General features: G+C 39.6%; 1 protein-coding gene across 1 annotated transcript in view; it reads right to left on the bottom strand.

Moving 5' to 3' along the window:
* Positions 1-2,486: 2,486 nt before the first annotated feature.
* The window catches only part of LOC100771469 (polycystin-2), a 39,680-nt gene continuing 23,141 nt past the window's right edge, over positions 2,487-19,025 (bottom strand). The window contains exons 7-15 of the mRNA XM_027388483.2: positions 16,401-16,568; positions 15,278-15,459; positions 13,995-14,115; positions 10,043-10,141; positions 7,766-7,887; positions 7,418-7,535; positions 6,985-7,148; positions 5,122-5,269; positions 2,487-4,727 (exon numbers count right to left, since the gene is read on the bottom strand). Coding sequence (XP_027244284.1) covers positions 4,491-4,727; positions 5,122-5,269; positions 6,985-7,148; positions 7,418-7,535; positions 7,766-7,887; positions 10,043-10,141; positions 13,995-14,115; positions 15,278-15,459; positions 16,401-16,568 — 1,359 coding nt within the window. The 3' untranslated portion in view covers positions 2,487-4,490. The remainder of the gene's footprint in view (positions 4,728-5,121; positions 5,270-6,984; positions 7,149-7,417; positions 7,536-7,765; positions 7,888-10,042; positions 10,142-13,994; positions 14,116-15,277; positions 15,460-16,400; positions 16,569-19,025) is intronic.

Below are 19,025 nucleotides of genomic sequence, written 5' to 3'. Positions count from 1 at the left end.
ACGCCTGGCCCGCCCGCCCGCCGCCCTCCGAACTCACCTTCGCGCGCCCGGCCCGCGTCTCCGTTCGCGGCCGTGTCAGGCCCGCGCCCTCCTGCCCGGCCGCCGGAAACCGCCTCGAGGCCGCGGCTCTGGAACGGGCTTCGCCGCTCCGCGTCCACCACACACAGCTTGGCAGAGACCCAACCACACGCCGGCAGCGCCACGGAGCGACGCTCGCGGAAAGCAGGGCAGGAGCACCGCCGCACCTGGTGACGTCACTTCCGAGCGACAGCGGTTCCCCCGCGCGCCCTCTGAGCATGCGCGGCGGCACCTGGCTGCGGATGCTCCCCTAGCGGGGTCCCAGCCTCGTTTGAAAATGAATGTCAAGTTCAGACAGTTCAGCGAACTTCCGGGAAACGATGCGCGGTGGTTTAACGGAGGGGAGGTCTGGCCCCGTGTTAAGGCAGAAGTCAGTTTATTTCTGCAAGTGTTGTTAATGAGCTCAAAACTACCAAACAGGCCACAAGCCAGGGAAGCGTGACTGAAATAGTTGTGCAGTGTAGACGGTGCTGTCGAGATTTGTACCCGACCGGACTTTTAAAAGCTATTTATAAAGTTTTTTTTTTTTTTTTTTTAATCTGAAGGACGCATGCATCATCACAGAAGCATGGAAATATTTTATAAAGCGATTGGAGATTATACTGGGGGACCCAAGATGTGTTTTTCTGTCATGGTCTGATCAGCTATGAAAAAGTGGTTTCTTTGATGATAAAAATTCTTTGTAATATAAAAGGGCATTATGTTTTAAACACACATTAAAGTTTGAACTCATTTTGAAATTACCTTTGAAAATAACCTTGCCTATTGCTACTTGCTTAGTATGTCACATATATGTATAAACTCATTGTTCATTGCTTTGCACATGTAAGTGTTCTATATAACTGACATGGTCATTCACTAGACAATTGTTTCTATTTAGGTGTCTTTCCCCACTGTGATAGAAATGATCAGTGTTCCCTTTTTTGGATAAACCTCACTTCTTCCAGTAAACTACCACTCAAAAATCTCAACTTTCCTTATTTGTTTAAAATCGGTTCTTTCCTAATTTCATACACATATATGATGTTCTTTGATTATAGTCTTCCCGCATTACCCTCTTTTATTCTCTTCCTCCTCCTTTCCCTCTTCTTTTGTGTGGCCCATTGCATTTAAATCTCCCAGCATTCCCGAGCTTGGGTGGGGGATTATTTACTTTCCTTCCTCCAGCAACCACTTAGTGCCTACAGCTTGGTGAGAAGTATACTTACCTGCAAATTTCATGATTTCATTTTTCTTTACAGCTGAATATTATTCAGTTGTGCACATGAATCACATTTGTATTATCCATCCATCAACTGAAGGGTATTTAGGTTGTTTCCGTTTATTAGGTATTATGACTAGATCAGCATCTGTGTAGAACGATGTCAAGTCCTCTGGCCATACGCAGAGGTGTGGAGCTAGGTCATCACGTAGATTTTGGAGCAATATTGGCTGTGTATGGTTTCTTGTATATGGTCCCCAGTTGGTGGAAGCATTTGGTAATGGCTAGGAGGTGTTACCTTATGTCATTGGGGGTGGTCTCTGAGATTTCAATAGCACACACCATTCCCAGTAAGATCTCTCTACCTTATGTTTATTAACCAGATATAACCTCTGAATTACTGCTCCAGTGACATGCCTACATGCCTGCTGCCAAACTCCCCACCCCATGGTCATGGGTCTGCAAGCCCCAATAAACTCTTTTCTGTAAATTGCCTTGGTCATGGTATCTATCCTAGCACAGCAATAGAAAAGTAACTAAGATAAGTGTACTGCTTTCTCCTCCACTGTGTGGGTGATTGAGAAAGTCGTGTGAAACAAGTCCATTCATTGTCTGCATTGTATCTTAGGGCAACAAAAGCCCATATAACTGAACCACTTGTGAATGTGTCTAGTACACAATGCAGGCAAATCCTCTGTGGTATATCCCTGTAGAATGTGCTTACTGAGTGTCAGCTGTCAGGTCTACAAGTCTGTCCTTACCCAGAACCCAAGAAGACTTGCTTTGTTTACAATTAATACAAGAGGATTACTACCATTATTGGAGGGTAGAATAAATCTGAATTGTGCATGGCACACTATTTCTCAGTGTTCCAGCAGCCAATAATATGAACAATGAACTAGCACACCCTTTACTGATGTTTTCCCTGTTCTGTTTCCCTCATTCTGCCATTCCTGTCACCTCTATATCCCAAATGTCCCCCTGTCCCGTAGTCTTTGTCCCAGGTTATACGTCTGTGAGTAAAGAAAAGAAAGACTATGTATGGTGGGTTTACTCAGAGTCTACAAATGTATGTTTAGTGTAAAAAGCATATAAATGTGTTACTTGTGTTCTTCCTAAAACAGAAAAGAAGGAACTTTTCCAGGGTCTTTGCCATGATAAAAGGCAACTCTTTTTTATATGGAAGCAGACATTTTTTACACCTTGATACAATGTTAAGTCTTTATTAAGTAATGTACACCTTATTATAGTTAGGAAATTCTTGACTGTCAGAAGAACCTTGGATATATAATATCTTAATTGTACCCATTACAGAGGGAAGGATAACAGAAAAGAGATTAGGACTGAACTTCCCAGAACCAAAGTAGAAAAATATATGAAAGTTATGTGAAAGTGGAAAAAAAAAAGAATTCTGCAAAATTTTACAAGTTAAAGGGAAAAAAAGTAACAATAATAATAATAACAAGCATCATAAAAAGATGTTGTAGTGACCATAACAGATATATGGCACATAGTCGATACACATGGATACCACATAATAAATGCACTTCAAGTTGAAGTTTGTTTACTTGTAACAACATGATACACATACATAAATACATACACACAATACCCCTGGTTTGCAAACTTCAATACCAAGGAAGAAAGAAATTAGTGTACCATAAGATAGACCTGGAGCCATCAGAGATAAGGAAACTCAACTTACTTCACTTCTGTAGAAGCTGCTAGAAAGGCCAGTCTGCCCAGCAGTTTGTTGGAGGTTTGGTGAATTCTATGAAGAAAATGAATGCTGGAGTATTTAGATAACAGCACTAAAGTCCAGGACTCTCCTCTACCTGTCCTCAACCTGCTGATTGCTGGCTGGTGTGGCTTTGGCTCTCAAAAGGCCCGGTTACTCCGCATTTTTTTTAAAATGGTTTTAGTGTGGTGTGATTACACATGGCCTTAATCCCAGAACACAGGAGGAAGAGTAGGTGGCTCTCTGTGAATTAGAAGCCAACCTAGTTTATACAGTTAGTTCCAGGCCAGCCAGGATTATACGGTGAGGCCCTGTCTTTAACAACAACATAGATTTCTCCTATCAATTTAGTGAGACCCTCACCTAAGGAAAACCATTGCTGATATGCAACTTTTAGCTGATCACTTCTAATAATGGATAACCCCTTAACCCTAGAGGCTCCTTACAGGACTGAATTTGCGTTCTCATTCTGAAATATAAGATGGATATTTGAGAGCTATATTCTAGATAAAACATAAGCCAAACCTTTACTTTTACAGAGCTTTTATGCACCTCAAAACCTCCTTAAAACACTGCTTCACATGTACACATTTGCTGAATTAAAACTTTCATTGCATACCAAAATGTTCAGTAAGTTTGTCTTATTCTTTAGCTACTTTAATATTAGATTCAGTTGTAAATGAGACACATGGGAAAGAAAAATGGAAAAATTTCTATTCCAAAAAAGAATTGAACAGTTAAGTTTAGTGACAGATTAAGGCTCTTTCCAATTCTCCTACATATTTTCCTATAATTTATCTTTTTGGCTTTTCTTACCCAATGTCTAACAAAAGCTAAACAAAACAAAAAATAAATTATGTGTTTAGTCCCACAAACTGAGACTGTAATAGCAAAAAGAGACAGCACTTAAATTCTATCTCAACTGTTCACACACATTTCAACAATGGCTACAAATCCGTACTCTGCTTTGGAGTTCTCTCCTACTTCATTTTTTAGAAAAGTTCACCCCAGATAGGTTGGTGAAGAAAGACTCCTTTCTTAGAAGGAAGTTTGCGATAAGCTCCCAAGTGACATCGGAGCAGAAAGAAATGCTTGGTTTCTCTTAACGAATTATACAGGACTGCTACTGCTGACTGCAGGGCTGGACATGAGCACAGAACAGCTTTTAAAGACTACTTCATTTTCACCTGAAGACTGGGACAGGGCAGCCACTGCGTGTACTTTCAAAATTTTTTGTTTTCTGAACTCAATATTTACATCTAGATTTCTCATTTGAGAAAAAGTAAAACAATCCTCTTGAAACCATGGGCAAAGTTTATGTAAAATAAATTAAAGTGCAGAAAATTATAACAGTTGGTCACAAAGACCAGCATCATAATGTAGCTGGGCGTATAAATACTGTAACTGTCACTACCATACTGGACAACCACCTCATCATGTCTCAGGAACACACATACAAATACTTGTGGATTATTACACATGGACATTGGCACTTCCACTTCCACCTCCACCTTCCAGGCCCTCAGCAGACTGGGAGGAAGGAGGCCGGGAACTTCTAGGGTGAGGCTGACCATTGAGTCCCACTTGCATGCCTACACCGTGACCTGTCTGGGATGCTGCATCATCCGATTCCCAGCGTTCCAACTCTTCCCGTACCAGGCGCTCCATCTGCTCCCTGTGGACCTCGCTGTCACGACCCAGTCTCTCATCCTAATGAAGAAATTAAATAAATAGCAGAAACGAAGGCACTGCATGCTACAAGTTACATATTCTACAATAAACTGGAGTTGGGAATTTTAGGTGTTCACTTAATTGTATCCTCCATTGCTGGTAGCGCCCTTAGAGGGGGAAGTATCAAGAATCACGCCTCCAGGTTATCATCTGATCTACGGTTATATATATGAGTACAGCATCAGGTTAAGAGTTACAAAACGGGACAGCTACCTCTGTGCTCTATAGAACTAAAGAATGTTTCTGCTCAAGGGGAAGAATCTGAAAATGAAAGTGAACAGTAACAATATTTGTGAATGACCAGTGTCATGGATGTCCATTTCTATGGATAGACACCTTGTCCACCAGTCAGCTTAAGCTCATGACCACTCACCTCAGCCACTCCATCCAGCAGCCTTCCTAACACCTCTCGCCTCTTCAGCTTGGCCCGCTCCATGATCTCAAGCTTGACAATCACAGCATCAATCTTGGACACGATGCTGCCTATGGAGTGCTCCATGCGGTCCACACGCCTCACCAGTCTGCAGGGGAAGACAGCGGGCACAGCTGGTCATGACAGTAGCCACCGCCTGTCACATCTGTGTCAGCCCATTTGACTCATGCGTGGAAGCCAAGGTAACGTGATAATACAAAACACTTTCTACGTGTTTGCAAGACTTAGAGACAAACTGTAAGAGGCTGTTTGAGGGAATGGTAGCCTCCTTCCTTTTTTATAAAAATAAAATTGTGTCTGAAGGCTTAAAAGCCTTTCTTTACAAGTACCATTTTTAGGTACACAGAATTGCTTTTTAATAGCATAGCACTGAACAGTGACGATGTTAAAGAACAAGTAGGAGATGATGTAAATAAACTATAATTCACCTAGACAATAGGTGTCGAAGGTGACACTAGAATTTGTACTGCATCATGTTTCCTGAAATAGTTATAACCAAATAAAACTGTTAGAAAATAGCATATTCTTTTAACATATCATTATTTTGAATAAAAATGTTTAAACGCCTTAAAACATGTCAAATAGCAACAATTTGAATTCTCCCTCCCTGGCCCCTCTCCTTGTGATCCTAGTGACTGAAGAGTGTTGCACATAACAGGTCAGTATTCAGCCAGACTAGATGCCCTGGAGACAACTTCTCAAATGACAGTATAAGAATACTAACAAGGAGCCGGGCAGTGGTGGCACATGCCTTTAATCCCAGAGGCAGGCAGATCTCTGTGAGTTTGAGTCCAGCTTGGTCTACAGAGTGAGTTCCAGGAAAGCCAAGGCTACACAGAGAAACCCTGCCTCAAAATAAAAAACAAACAAACAAACAAACAAAGGATACTAACAAGGATAGTTGTTGGAAAAGTTATTTTTAAAACCTCAATCCTTTTAAAGGTCTAATAACATATGACAAATGAAAATCATTTATCAAAAAGACAACTAAAGAAAAGTGAGAACTCATGGCATTAGAAATGGTTGAATAAGATATCATCAAATAATATGTTCCCCAGGTTTGATGAGAACCATTGCAAATTCGAAACACTCATAAAACTGCAAGCAGGATAAACTCAGAGGTAGACATACACAGTGAAGGTACAAAAAGATAAAGAAAAAAAATGAAAGCATCAGGAAAATCAATGGTTTATGATATACAAATTATTTCAACGAGCTATGTTCTCATGAGAAAACCAATGCATCTCACTTAAGATAAAGACATAATGAAAGGCCTGATCCATTGAGAATTACTTATTACAAACGTGTATGCACCTAACAGCTTCAAATTACACTGAGCGGAACCTTCTAGAATTAAAGGTGAATAATTTACTAATAATACAGATGTGATTACCCCGCTTTCAAAAGCAGATAGAAGCCAACATGCATAAAGTCAACAGAGAAGCAGGAGACAGCAACTGACAGGCATCTACAGAAAACTAAGCAGCAGCAGAATGAACATTCTCCTCAAGGACAGACCCTGTTAGGCCCTAAGGCATGTAAAAGCACTGGCATACACATGTAAAAGGAGACATAGACTCTAAAATTTGCTAAGATATTTTGGTTGGAAGAAACCGAGAAGATATTAATGTTGTCCCTGTCCCCTATTATTTTATAATGAAGATCTTTTATAAAAAGAAAAATACTCTTCAAACTTATTTGAAAGAAACAATATTAGTCATGAAACGTCTAGCTCCATGAGATGCCATGTCATCTTGTTTTGATCCTGGTCAACACAAAACTGGAAAAAGCATTTGTACTTACACCTGAAACTCCTCATAGGAAACCCCGCTGGAGATGCTGCCCCTCCTTCGGGAGCTATGCCCACTGTCATCGTCATCTTCCTCTTCAGAGTCATCCAGGCTTCTTGGGAAACTTCTGCTGCTCATAGGACGTGGTAAAGAGCTGTGTTCCAAGTCCAGGTCCTCCTGAAGAAGATGGGGATTTCCAATGAGGGGCTGACACGTCAATCCCTCACAAAATATCTCCCCAAGGGGAAAATGTGTGTGCTCCAGACCGGTTCTCTACAGTTCTGATTTCATGGATTGACATTTTAAAGCAGGAATTAACAAGGTGAATAAGCAGCTACCAACGTGTAGGTTGAGGGTGTGGTGAGAGGGGACAAGGAGAGAAAGCAGTAATTAATTAGTATATGGGGGCACTAAGTCCAGCCCTCCCTCCACCCCAAAGGACTCACCCTCTCTTTCTCCAAGTCGTCTCTCATCTGTTGGTGTTCACGTTCTGTCAGTTCCTGATCTCCATCCTGGTCATATTTAGTGAATATGGCCTCAATTTCTGCATCAGTGTGGCCTTTCCTGAAAGTGTTGAGAAGGTCGAGGTGAATTTATACAGTACATGGTGCAGCCTGAGCCCTGAAACATTAGGATGCAGGAGGAAGGGAGAGAGACAGCATGTTCCAGAAAAATACCTGCTTCCCCAAATGAAAACCATTGCTCTACCAGTACTCAGGGCAGAAACATCCTCTCGTCAGCAAGAGTTAGCATGTACAATAGGCATTCCCAAGTTCTAGCAGTGCGGCCCTCACCCTTTCAGGTCCTGTCGAAGCTCATCAAAGTTTAACTTGCCCCCACCTTGCCGTAGACTCTCTGAAATGTCATCTACAGTATTTCTTTTAAGTTTTAGTTTGACCAATGCTTTTTGGTAGCCCTATTGAAAAGAAAAGAAGAAAAAAATAAGACATGATTTTCTTTACTCTCCTTTTGTCTTTTAGTTACAGTGAAACTATTGAAAGTTCAGCACTTGATAGAAGATGGTAATTCAAGAAAATGTGTTGGTGAATAAGTAGTGAATGTAATCTCAGTTTTCTATAAAACTTATACAAAGCTCAGTATCTCTCAATAGATCAGGAACTAAGGACTTCTATAATTTAGATATGTATGTCTGTATTTCAAATGTAAACCACTGTGAATTCCGTAGCTGTTTGTTCTGCAGAATACAAGGGAATGTGAAGCAGCCTGCCTGCCTGATGCCATGCTCCCCACAAGGATGGTCATGGACTCAGCCTCTGAAACTCTATGCAAGCATCTACTAAAGGCTTTTCTAATAAGGCACCTTGGTTGTGCTGTCTCTTCACTGCAACAGAAAAGTAACTAAGGCATCCTCTTAAGAGTTACTTTATCATGACGTTTATTTGCAAGCATCATTCTCTCCAACACATTTTCATTGCAATGTGTATTATTTATTTTGTGACAAACAAATCTTCACTAAATTGTTTTAGCTTTTTATCTGGTTCCTTCAAAGGATGGCTATGACTACCTCCCCACAGTAAGGTGTTTCTTCTACCAAACTTGTTTCTTTATGCTATTGTTTCTCTGCTGTGTTTTTATCTTTGCGGGGGGGGGGGGGGCATTCTCTGCCAGGCTTTTTACTTTTAAAAAAATTATTTTTTATTTATGTGTATGCATGCACATGTGTATGTACGCACAAGTGCCTGTAGGTGCTCACAGAGGCTAGAAGAGGGTGTCAAAATCCTCAAAGTGGAGTTACAGTCAGTTCTGAGCTTCCACAGGGTGCTGGGAGGCATATGCCAATCCTCTGAAAAAGCAAGTGTTTTTAACCCCGAGCCACCTCTTTAGCTCCCCATAAGTGTGTGTGTGTGTGTGTGTGTGTGTGTATTATACATAATATATATGTGTGTGTGTGTGTGTGTGTGTGTGTGTGTGTGTGTGTGTGTATTATACATAACATGCATTATACATCACACACACACACACACACACACACACACACACATATAAACATGGATGTGTCAGGGAGACAAGAAAGCAATACTCCCTGCTTTGTGATATGTCAACTAAAAGCAGAGCTGTCCCATGGCCAAGCAGCAACAGAAATAAGGGTCACCATGGAGCCACTGAAGAGGATATGCATGTTACTTTGGTGGGCATCTGGAGACCAAAATGGCTAACAATGAGTCCGTACTCTACACCATTTCCCACACTATTTTATGACATAACAAATCTGAACCCTGTGGCTGAGGGCCTGACGTTATGTAATAATGTAGTAACTAAACTTCGTGACTATGGAAACTGCAGTGTGGAGCACCAACGTTCACACTGAAAAGTAGCGAAACGCCATCAACTGATGCAGAACTCAAGAGGACAGGCACTTAGGTTCTGTCCAAGGGACTTTACGAAGCTGAAGTTTTCCCTTAAAACAGAATTTGCACACAAGGGGGCTTAGGCTTGAACATAAAAACAGTGAAGGAGCGATTCCACCTACTATGACAGAGGGCATCCTGTGCTCTTATTTATTTTTATGTAAGTTTTAGTCTTTAAGGGAAGTACCTCCCCACCCCTCCCTTGTAGTTAACAGTTGTAATTACACACTTGTTGAGAAGGTGTGAAATAAGTGCTCAGGCCCCCAAGCTGTGGTCTAGATCTAGGAACCTTTTCCTTCAGTTTTCTACAGAGAAAGGCTAGAGGTGAAAAGAAAGTGACTGCCTTCCTTCTATCTCAGCTCAAGTGGTTACTTTGAGAGAAGGGCGGAATTAGATACATGTACCCTCCCTGCTTTCAGTCTGTTGTGAACTCAGAACTCTGGGGCACTGGGTAATTAAGAATAAAAAGATCATCTTAAAATTGAATTCAGACCATAAAAGGATCTTCAGAATGTAAATCCTAGTCTATCTATCAAGCCTCCCACCAAAGAAAACATCAAAATTATTTCTGAAATGAAGCATTCTACCCTTTACTTCAAGTAATTTCAGGGAATCAGCTTGTTTTGGTAAGCTGGTTAAAATAATGTTCCTTTATATGTAGGAAAAAAACAAAACAAAACTGGGAATTAGGGTATAGCCTACCTTTCTGATAAGGTCTGAGAGTTCCATTTCCGATTTCTGCTGGGCCAAATCTGATTTCACTTCCGAATAAGTATCATTGATGATGGCCAAAAACATATTCTGTTTGTAAAACAGAGGATGAATCTCAAATATGTTTCAAAAGCAATCTAAACAATGAAGCATGCCTTTTTGTTCAACTGTTTACCAAATCCGAATCATCATGAAGTCGCTAATTAAATTTTACTCTCAGGCTCTTTGAAGTAGTGTTTCTCCATTAAGTCATAACAAAGAAAGTCTTATAAAACCATGTGGGGGCTAGCTGTTGTCAGCTTGACACACACTAGAGTCACTGGGGAAGAGGGAACCTCAACTGAAAAGTTGGCTCCATCAGCCAGGTCTGTAGGTGAGTCTGTGGGGCATTTTCTTAATTGGTGACTGGTGTGAAAGGGAAGTGGCCAGTACTTCCTGTGGGCAAGTGGTCCTGGATTGTATAAGCAAGCAAGCTGAAGAAGTAATGGGAAGAAGCCAGTAGGCAGCACAGGTATCTGTGTCATTCAGTTCCTGCCTCCAAGTTCCTGCCTCAGTTTCTGGCCTTGATCTCCTGCACTGGCTGTCTTCGGTGATGGACTGTAACATGTAAGGCAAATATACCTTTTCCTCCTTGCTCTTGGTCAAAATGTTTTATAACTGAAGTTAAAACACATTTTTTTTTGACATATCTTGCAATGACACAATAAAAAAAGCTACAAAGTATTAACGCATTTATAGACACACAGAAGATTTACTATTGTTTTCTACATTTAAAACATTAAGTTACTACGTAGAGCTCTTTAGAGCTACAAGTTTTAACAACAACTTAATTAAACTTTTTCCAAATCTTGTCATAAACTCATATGAGGAACACAGAACATATTCTACAGAATTGAAATGACTTCAGCAAATAGGCACAGAGTAGGCCCAGTATAAAGATCAAGGAAATCTGTGAAAAGGGGAAGACTTCAGAGTCTATCAAACTTGGGTTCTTGTCTTGTGGGACTGGGAAGAGATTGTGGGAATCAAAGGAAAAGATGAAAGAAAAGAACAAACAGCAACACCACCCAGGAAGGAGTGCAGAAGACAGACAAAGCCCCACAAAGTTTACCTCACACTATTTGTCATATAGCTGGGCTCAACAACAGCCAAAGGGCTCTGTGTCAAAACTACTTCATCTGCAGTCATCATGTCAGATCTTCCAACCTGAACCTTCACACAACAAAGACACGAAACACCCCTTGTCCAGTCAGCTGAACCTTGTGTCTATGTAACCTGGAATCACAAGCCCCAGAATCATCTAAACCCCAGGAAGGAAAGCCTGTAACGTGGAACTCTCCCCGGAATCTGCGCTCACTCAAGTGAATGCTTTCTCTCTGTAAGAAACTTCCACACTGGAGCTGGAGAGATGGCTCAGAGGTTAAGAGCACTGGCTGTTCTTCCAGAGGTCCTGAGTTCAATTCGCAGCAACCACACGGTGGCTCACAACCATCCAGTATGAGATCTGGTGCCCTCTTCTGGTGTGTAGATAATAAACAAATAAAATCTTAAAAAAAAAAAAAAAGAAAAGAAACTGTTCCTCATTTGTACAAGAAGCAGAGATACTGGCAGTCTAATCCAGCTTTCACCTCCAGCAAACATGGCATGGCCCACATGTGTTGTCTGACCTGTGTATATGTGTTGTGGTGAATACATACGTGTGTGACATGTGCACCTATAAGTGCACACGCAAAGGCCAGAGCAAGTGTCTTCTCTATTTTCTCTGCCTCATTGTCTTGAGACAGTCTCTCACTAACCTGAAGCTTTCTTATTGGTTAAGTTGGCTGACCAACAAGATCCAGGAATCCACTTGTCAACACCCACGTCCCAGTGCCCAGAAGGTGGAGGGTGTTGTGCAGGCACATGCAGCCATTTCTGGGATTTTAGTTAACTGCTGGAGATGCAAACTCAGGTTCTCGTATTCTCAGAGTATCACTCTTACCCAATCAGTCATCTCCTAAGACCATGTTTGACTTTTTAAAAGTATAATTAACTCTTTCCTTTTTGAGACTACAGTATAACACAAGTATTTGGTTGTTTGGCAACCACAAGGATGTTGTCCCAACTCACTTCTCCTCCACCTTATGTATCGTTCAGTGTCTTTCACTTGAACCAGAGCTTCCTGGCTAGTCTATCTAGCCAATTTGTTCAAGGGATCCTGTCTCCACCTCTTTGAGCTCTAGGGTTATAGGCTGGCTGCCATCTCTGAACCACAGTGGAGGCTGGGGATCTGAACTTGATTCCTCAGGCTTGAATAGCAAGCACTTTACACAATGAGCCATCTCCCTAACTAGCTCCTGATTTTGCATTTATAAAATAGAAAAGGTAACAGTACCCCTCTTAAAAACTGCTTGTGTTGGGTAGTGAGATAATCTATGCAGTGCTCAGGATCGGTCCTAACAGCGACTGTTCTGAGTATTAACCATCCCAGCTGCTGTCACTCACCAATGTCGGTTACTTTTCCTGACATTTCCCCTCCCCAGTTGTAATGAATACTCCCATGAGTTTGCAACAACTTTTCTCAAAGCACTGCACCTAGTAAATCAGATGCACCACCTGCATACCATTGGCTTGTGTCTGGCTTATAGCTTAGGTTTCTATAACTATGAATGCGTTCCAAACAAAGTCAGAGAATCAGAGAAAGTCCAAGCTCTAGTCTCCTTTTCAGAACTCCCTCAACTGTATAACACATCACCGAATGCACAAACACTGTAGTTTACACTACATATTACATAAATAATGTATAAGAATAGAGTGCCTTGGGCAATATTTATCCAGTGAGGGATGACCAAGACTCTTATTTTAGTGGAGAACTATAAATCTCTATCAGTTAAGGAAGACTATTGACTAAGACTGGACACCAGGAATTAAAACAGAACATAAACCCACAGGTGTGTGCTCCATTCTGAACGCAGATAATTTCAGTTCAAAGAAAGCCTCTCGATTTTTTCCTCTCCTCACCCACATAACTCTCTATTTTTTGCTTACAAATGCTGTCCCTTTTGTCCCATTATGATTATCTAATACTTAATGAACATCATCTGCCAAAACAGGGATACCCAGGTAGGCTTGGAAGGTGAGACATCGAGTTACTGAATATAAGCATTCAGCTTCCAGAATGGAAAATCTGAAAAGATGACAGTGTTCGGATGAAATATACCTTCTCCCTCAGTCAAGCTAATTTCATTTTACACATTTTCACCAGACAGGTAGAATGTAGAAATGTTAGAGAAAAGAACAAAAACACCTTTAAAAAAAAAGTCTGAGTTAACTTAAAGTAAATGGTAAAAGTTGTTCCAAATCAAGAGACTCAAAGGTATTTTAAAAAGTATTTGGAAATAATTCTTAATTACTGTTAGATTTAGCTTTAAATTTAATTTATGCAAATTCTTTCTAGCAGTATATAGGTCTTTGGGCTATGAGAAAGTTGAAATATTATCTTAGCCTTGACATGTGATAATTCACCCAGTAGGACTCTTGATGTCCTACTTCTAATGTTTTGTAAGTTCCTATTTTCTCAAAGAAAAGGGAGGGATGGAAAGTCATACTAGCAAGTGACTAAAAAGGTAGTGACACTGTGTTGCAAAAGCAGGCAAGCACGACCTACCGCTGAGGCAAAGCTCCATCTAGGAACTTGATAAATCTGCACTTGCTGTAATTATTTTTATAGTGGTTAGACACACATATATAGATGATTGAAAGACCACAGGAAAAGCAAATTATTGTCTGAAAACTGTAATGGAAATGGAAACAGTAAGTTTTCAAGAGTAACCATTTCTTTTCTGTTTTCCATGCGTTTATTTAAAATGATGGGTGATCAAGCATGAGAGAAAAGAGAAGGTGGTGATTTAGGAGCATAAAGTTTAAATCACCTTACTGAAAAAAAATATATATATATACATACCAAAAGAATGAAGAACATAAAGAACACAAATGTAGTAAAATAAAGTGGTCCCAAAACCCGGTTAGCTTCCTCAATCTCTGCGAAGTTGATATCACCCAAAATGATGCGGAACTGAGTGAAGCTATGAAAACAAAAGAGAACACAACACAAAACCAGTGTCCAGCTGCGGACGTACACTTATTAAAGATGATTTCATATGTTGGGACAATTTGGAAAGTTTGAGATAGCTGCCAAGAAATTGAAAACTGTCGACCTCCTCGGGAAAGTCTTGTTACTTATACTGTTCATTGATGATGCCTTTTAGAATAACATGGTTTCATATTATATATGTCATTTCTAATCAATATTAAATCTGACTATTAGATGATTTGTAACTCAACTGCTTATAATAGTCATGCTTAGTCTGAAGTTAAAATATCTTTAAATAAAAACAATGACAAAACATATACTGCAAATGGTCAAAACTGTAGGGTTTCAAAGATCCAGCATTCTTACAGTCACTCAAAGTGAGGTCACAGTGGCTAGACACAGTCAATGACATCATTTCCTTTCCTGACTTTCATCAATAGCAAGATTAATCAGGGATCTCCATCCACAAAACGACACTAACTCCATTTATTATGATCTAGCCTTTCCCTCACTACCTAGTAACTTCGTGAATGGCAAATAACTATAATTTAGAATATTGTGGGAACACCAGAAAAAGACTGAAGATTTGTATACTGCTTTTAGTTTCTTCTACAATATTAGAAATATGTTTTATCTCTTAGAAGTTGAAACTTAAGATACAAGGCAACAATATTCAAGAAGAATGAGAATGTAGGCAAATGGCCACCTTATGTGGGTGGGGGGTTGGGAGGACAGAGCCCTGGAATGGGACCCAGGGCTAAAGTATTCCAACCATGTGTACCTCCCCTGCAAACAGCCATTTAAAACTCCCACCTGGTCTGGGTGCTGAGAAGACCTTGGTCTTTGGAATAGTGCTGTCTTTCTATGGTAGTTCCACTCTATCTCACTACTTGAAAGCTGCTTCCCTAAGAATCAACATTTCCAAACATCATGTTTTCTTTCCTGGGACAATATTTGTAGAAGAAATAATTCAATGTGTCCTTATTCTTAACATTTGCTCTTCAAATAGTAACAAGAATAATATTTTTACTGTTAGGAATGCTGTGACATATCTAACTTACTTTAAAATAAAAATTTAAAAATAGTATTTGACAACTTCATATATTTATAGAAAAAAAAAAAACACTTTTCTGTTTCATTTCATAGATACTTACATACATTCTTGGAAAGTACTGAAGTCATCAACCTGAGTGCCGAAGACAAGGTATGCCAACTGAGCGTACGCCAGGAAAATGATGAAGAACATAATGGTGAAACCAAAGAGGTCTTTGGCACATCTAGACATGGTTGTGGAGAGCTGGCTCATGGTCCTGTTAAAGCTGATGAATTTGAAGAGCTGCAGAAGAGGGACACTGTCACTAGGTGAATCTATGATACAATGTGCTCTACATATACAGGGGAACTATTCTACCATAAAAGTAAATGCAATTGTTACTTGTTATTATGTCAACTTTGAGAGCATGCTAAGTGAAATAAGCAGATGCAAAACCTCAAGTGTTGTTTGTATGCCTCCATCTATTTGAAACACTTCAAAGAGCCAACTCACTGGGACAGGAAAAACAATGGAAAATTGACAAGTCAGGTTATAGCCATTTCCTGTTGGGATTACAAAAATGTTTGGTGACGTCCAGCAGTGACAGACACAACACTGCGCTGTGTACTTCATGCTTCTGAAGTATGCATGTAAAATGGCGAAAATAGTATTGTGTAATTTATATTTATCATAGTAGAGAGAATAGGTGAGAAATTATTTACTCTTTTTCTCTTTCAAATCTAGGAATACCTACCTATCTTGTCATTCAAAAAGTGTTTGTTAAGTAGCTAGCTTATGCTGGACAGAGTCCTCAGGGCTGGGAATGTAACAAAGCTTCTGCCTCATGTTACTCACATCTTATATCACAGTTACAATATAGTAAAAACAAGCTTAAATGTGACTGACAAATAAGTGATACTATTCCCCAAAGAAATAAACTGAAAGAGGAATAAAAAAGCAGTAACAAAAAATAAATCAGAAAATAGTTTTGTGCAACACTGTCACATGCTGAACACCACTATGTAAGGGTAACTTTGGGTAACTGCCTTGAATCTTCAAGGACTTCATTACTGGTATTTTCATCCCTAGACACTAGACAGACCGAGAGCCAGATGCTCCTGACTGTGAAGCATAGTTGGCCATGTCAACCTGGCCGAAAAGGCAAATCCATGTCTTCCAATGGCCTGCGTGATTCATGTTAATAAATGCATACATAGTAAAACAAAGAATGCGACATAACTTACCTTGATCCAGACCAAAAATACCATGACCGCAGCTATATTGTTGAACTGTATTTGCCAGTATGCCACATGCTCAAAGTTAGGGAACGTATTCTGATCCTCGAGAAACTGTAGTAGACCCTCTACATTTGACATTCGGTAAATGTTAATGACTATAGCAACTATGGATAACTGGAAGACATAAGATTTATATTTATTACATCACTCTAGAAATAGATAATCCACCTTAAAATGACTAGTTTTCCCTATTGATGGGATTGGAGGACTGACCGTATTACTCATCCAATAGCACTCATTAAAGTCATCAGCTAAAATATGAAAACAATATACAGCCTACATTCTTTAGGGACAGAACAACTGAAAACATGTGCAGGTGTGTGCATGAATGTGCACAGAGGAGATCATACGAAAATAAGCTCACATGCAAAAGGGAAGGCCTTCTGCCCAGCTGCCCATCACAGCTAAAGAAGCAAGCTCATAATCCCGTTTTAGCCTTCTTTCAGAGCTTTCCTGTCTCAGGGGGACAAAGGGCACCAGCAAGGCTGCTATTCCTTCTACATAGGCAGCAAATCTTCCAAAGGAGACACAGGTGATCTCCATAAAAGCCCAAGTATCTCAACAGAGTCCTGGTAGCACTTAGGTTAAAGTAAAATTAAAAGCTGAAGAAAATAAGCCTTCAAAGAGATGTTCGTGTGAGCTACAGCTCACACACACAATGCTACAGCTGTGAGGCAAAAAAAAAAAAAAAAAAGCCAGTTCCCTGGTGTAGGAGAAAACCTGACAATCTATGGGTGGTTCGGTAGCTAGAAAGCATATTCATGGTTTGAACAGATGATAAACAAATGAATTTGATATGAAATATGAACATGAACTGCTGAACTATAATACTATACACTATTCTTGATAGATTATAAAAATATTTTTGAAACATGTAGTACATATGTTTACAGTCTATATGGTAAACAACAATATAGTCAATTGTTAAAAGTTATAATTATAATTTGTACTTTTTTAATTCTATGCATGTCTTTGTTTCCATGGCTACACCTGTTATACCATAACAACACCACAACTGAACACATCCAACGAATTAGGGTACACAGTTAACTCTTTTTCACTGAACAGCATTCAAGATTTAAAATGTTAAATGTTGACTAGTTTTGGTAATATGGAAAATACTTGGTTAAAACAATGTCTGTAATTAATTACCATATACTACTTGCTTTTTTACAGTTCTATTCTCAGTAACCTAAATATAAGTATATATAAGCCAAAAGGCAACTTTGCACCTTAAAGTTCCAAACATTGTTTCCTAGAATTCGAATGTATGTGATCTGTACTCTGACATCACTGATACAGAAATGTTCTGGAAAATAATTTCCAAACTTGATGTCTCCCTCATTTTCTTTAGTACTGTTTTCTTTTCTTTTCTTTTCTTTTCTATTAATACTTTAGTAGTGTGTCGCTCAAGTAGTTATCTTGCCGTGTATGAACTCTGTGATGTTAAAAAAACACCATGTGGGGAGGGTGGCACCAGAATCTCATGGGTCTTGGACTTTTATTTCAAGTGGAAGCACTTTTTGAAGCACACATGTACATGACCCAGTAAGGAGGGGGTGAAGCAGACAAGAGTCAGTGTAAGGACTTAACAAGCCTTCCTCTGTGAGAACTACTTGGGAATGTGCCAAACACACATTGGTCTTAATGTCTAAGCCATTGTCCTATTATTATTATCATTGCCGGTAATACCACAGTTGCCATGCAGTACATGTCCACATGGTTCTTTCTCAAGTCTTAGGTATTTGTTCCTTCACACATAAACAACATGTTCAATATTTTATCAACAAATTCTAATGGTCAATACTTGATAAAGATGTAATAAGTGTTTCACAAAGGCCAAGTAGTTTTAACTTGGAATGAGGAAAGAATACTGTCAGGGAGAGGGTTGGTGGGAGAACACTCATTGGTGAATGCAGTCCTCAAGAGAGAGAGTCGTCTGGAAGGGAGAGACAGTGGGAAGCAGAGACACACAATGACACGTGGCACAGCTACGCCCAAAGAATATTTAAATATATGACAATTAGGCACACTGTTATGAAGTTAAAAACATAAGACAAAAGTTGATATGCTGTTGAAATAGGAAAAGCTTAGAAAAATGAATTTTTACACCAATGGCTCTGGAAGAAAGCAGTGGACATGACTGATAGATACAGTTTAGATTTAGTTTCCTCTGTACTGTGTGAAAGGAGTTCCAAACTACGGGATATTTTCTACGTTAAACAATTTTTAGGCTGCTTCTTCTTGTCAAAATTTGATACTTACAAAAAAAAATGATTTTCACTAGCAGAAAATACCCCCACAGTTTTATCCTATAAATCTTATATGACATACCAAAGACAAATTTAACTACTTAGTTGTGTGATTAAGTCAGTAAGCTCAATAAAAACATTGGCATTATAATCAGGAAGGTTTCTCATACAAAGTGAGAAACAAAAAAGTGTTAACACAGAAGTTAATATAAAAGAAGTTTAGATTTTCTACTAGAAATATCAAAATCCCTAACACTGAAATTGAAGACTGCAAATTAACAATCTTTTAGAATACAGAGAGGACGAGAGAGAGAGAGAG

This window comes from Cricetulus griseus (assembly GCF_003668045.3).
Source record: "Cricetulus griseus strain 17A/GY chromosome 1 unlocalized genomic scaffold, alternate assembly CriGri-PICRH-1.0 chr1_1, whole genome shotgun sequence".
Lineage (NCBI taxonomy): Eukaryota > Metazoa > Chordata > Mammalia > Rodentia > Cricetidae > Cricetulus > Cricetulus griseus.
The sequence above is the reverse complement of the archived record's forward strand: the minus strand, read 5'-3'. Positions and strand labels throughout refer to the sequence as shown.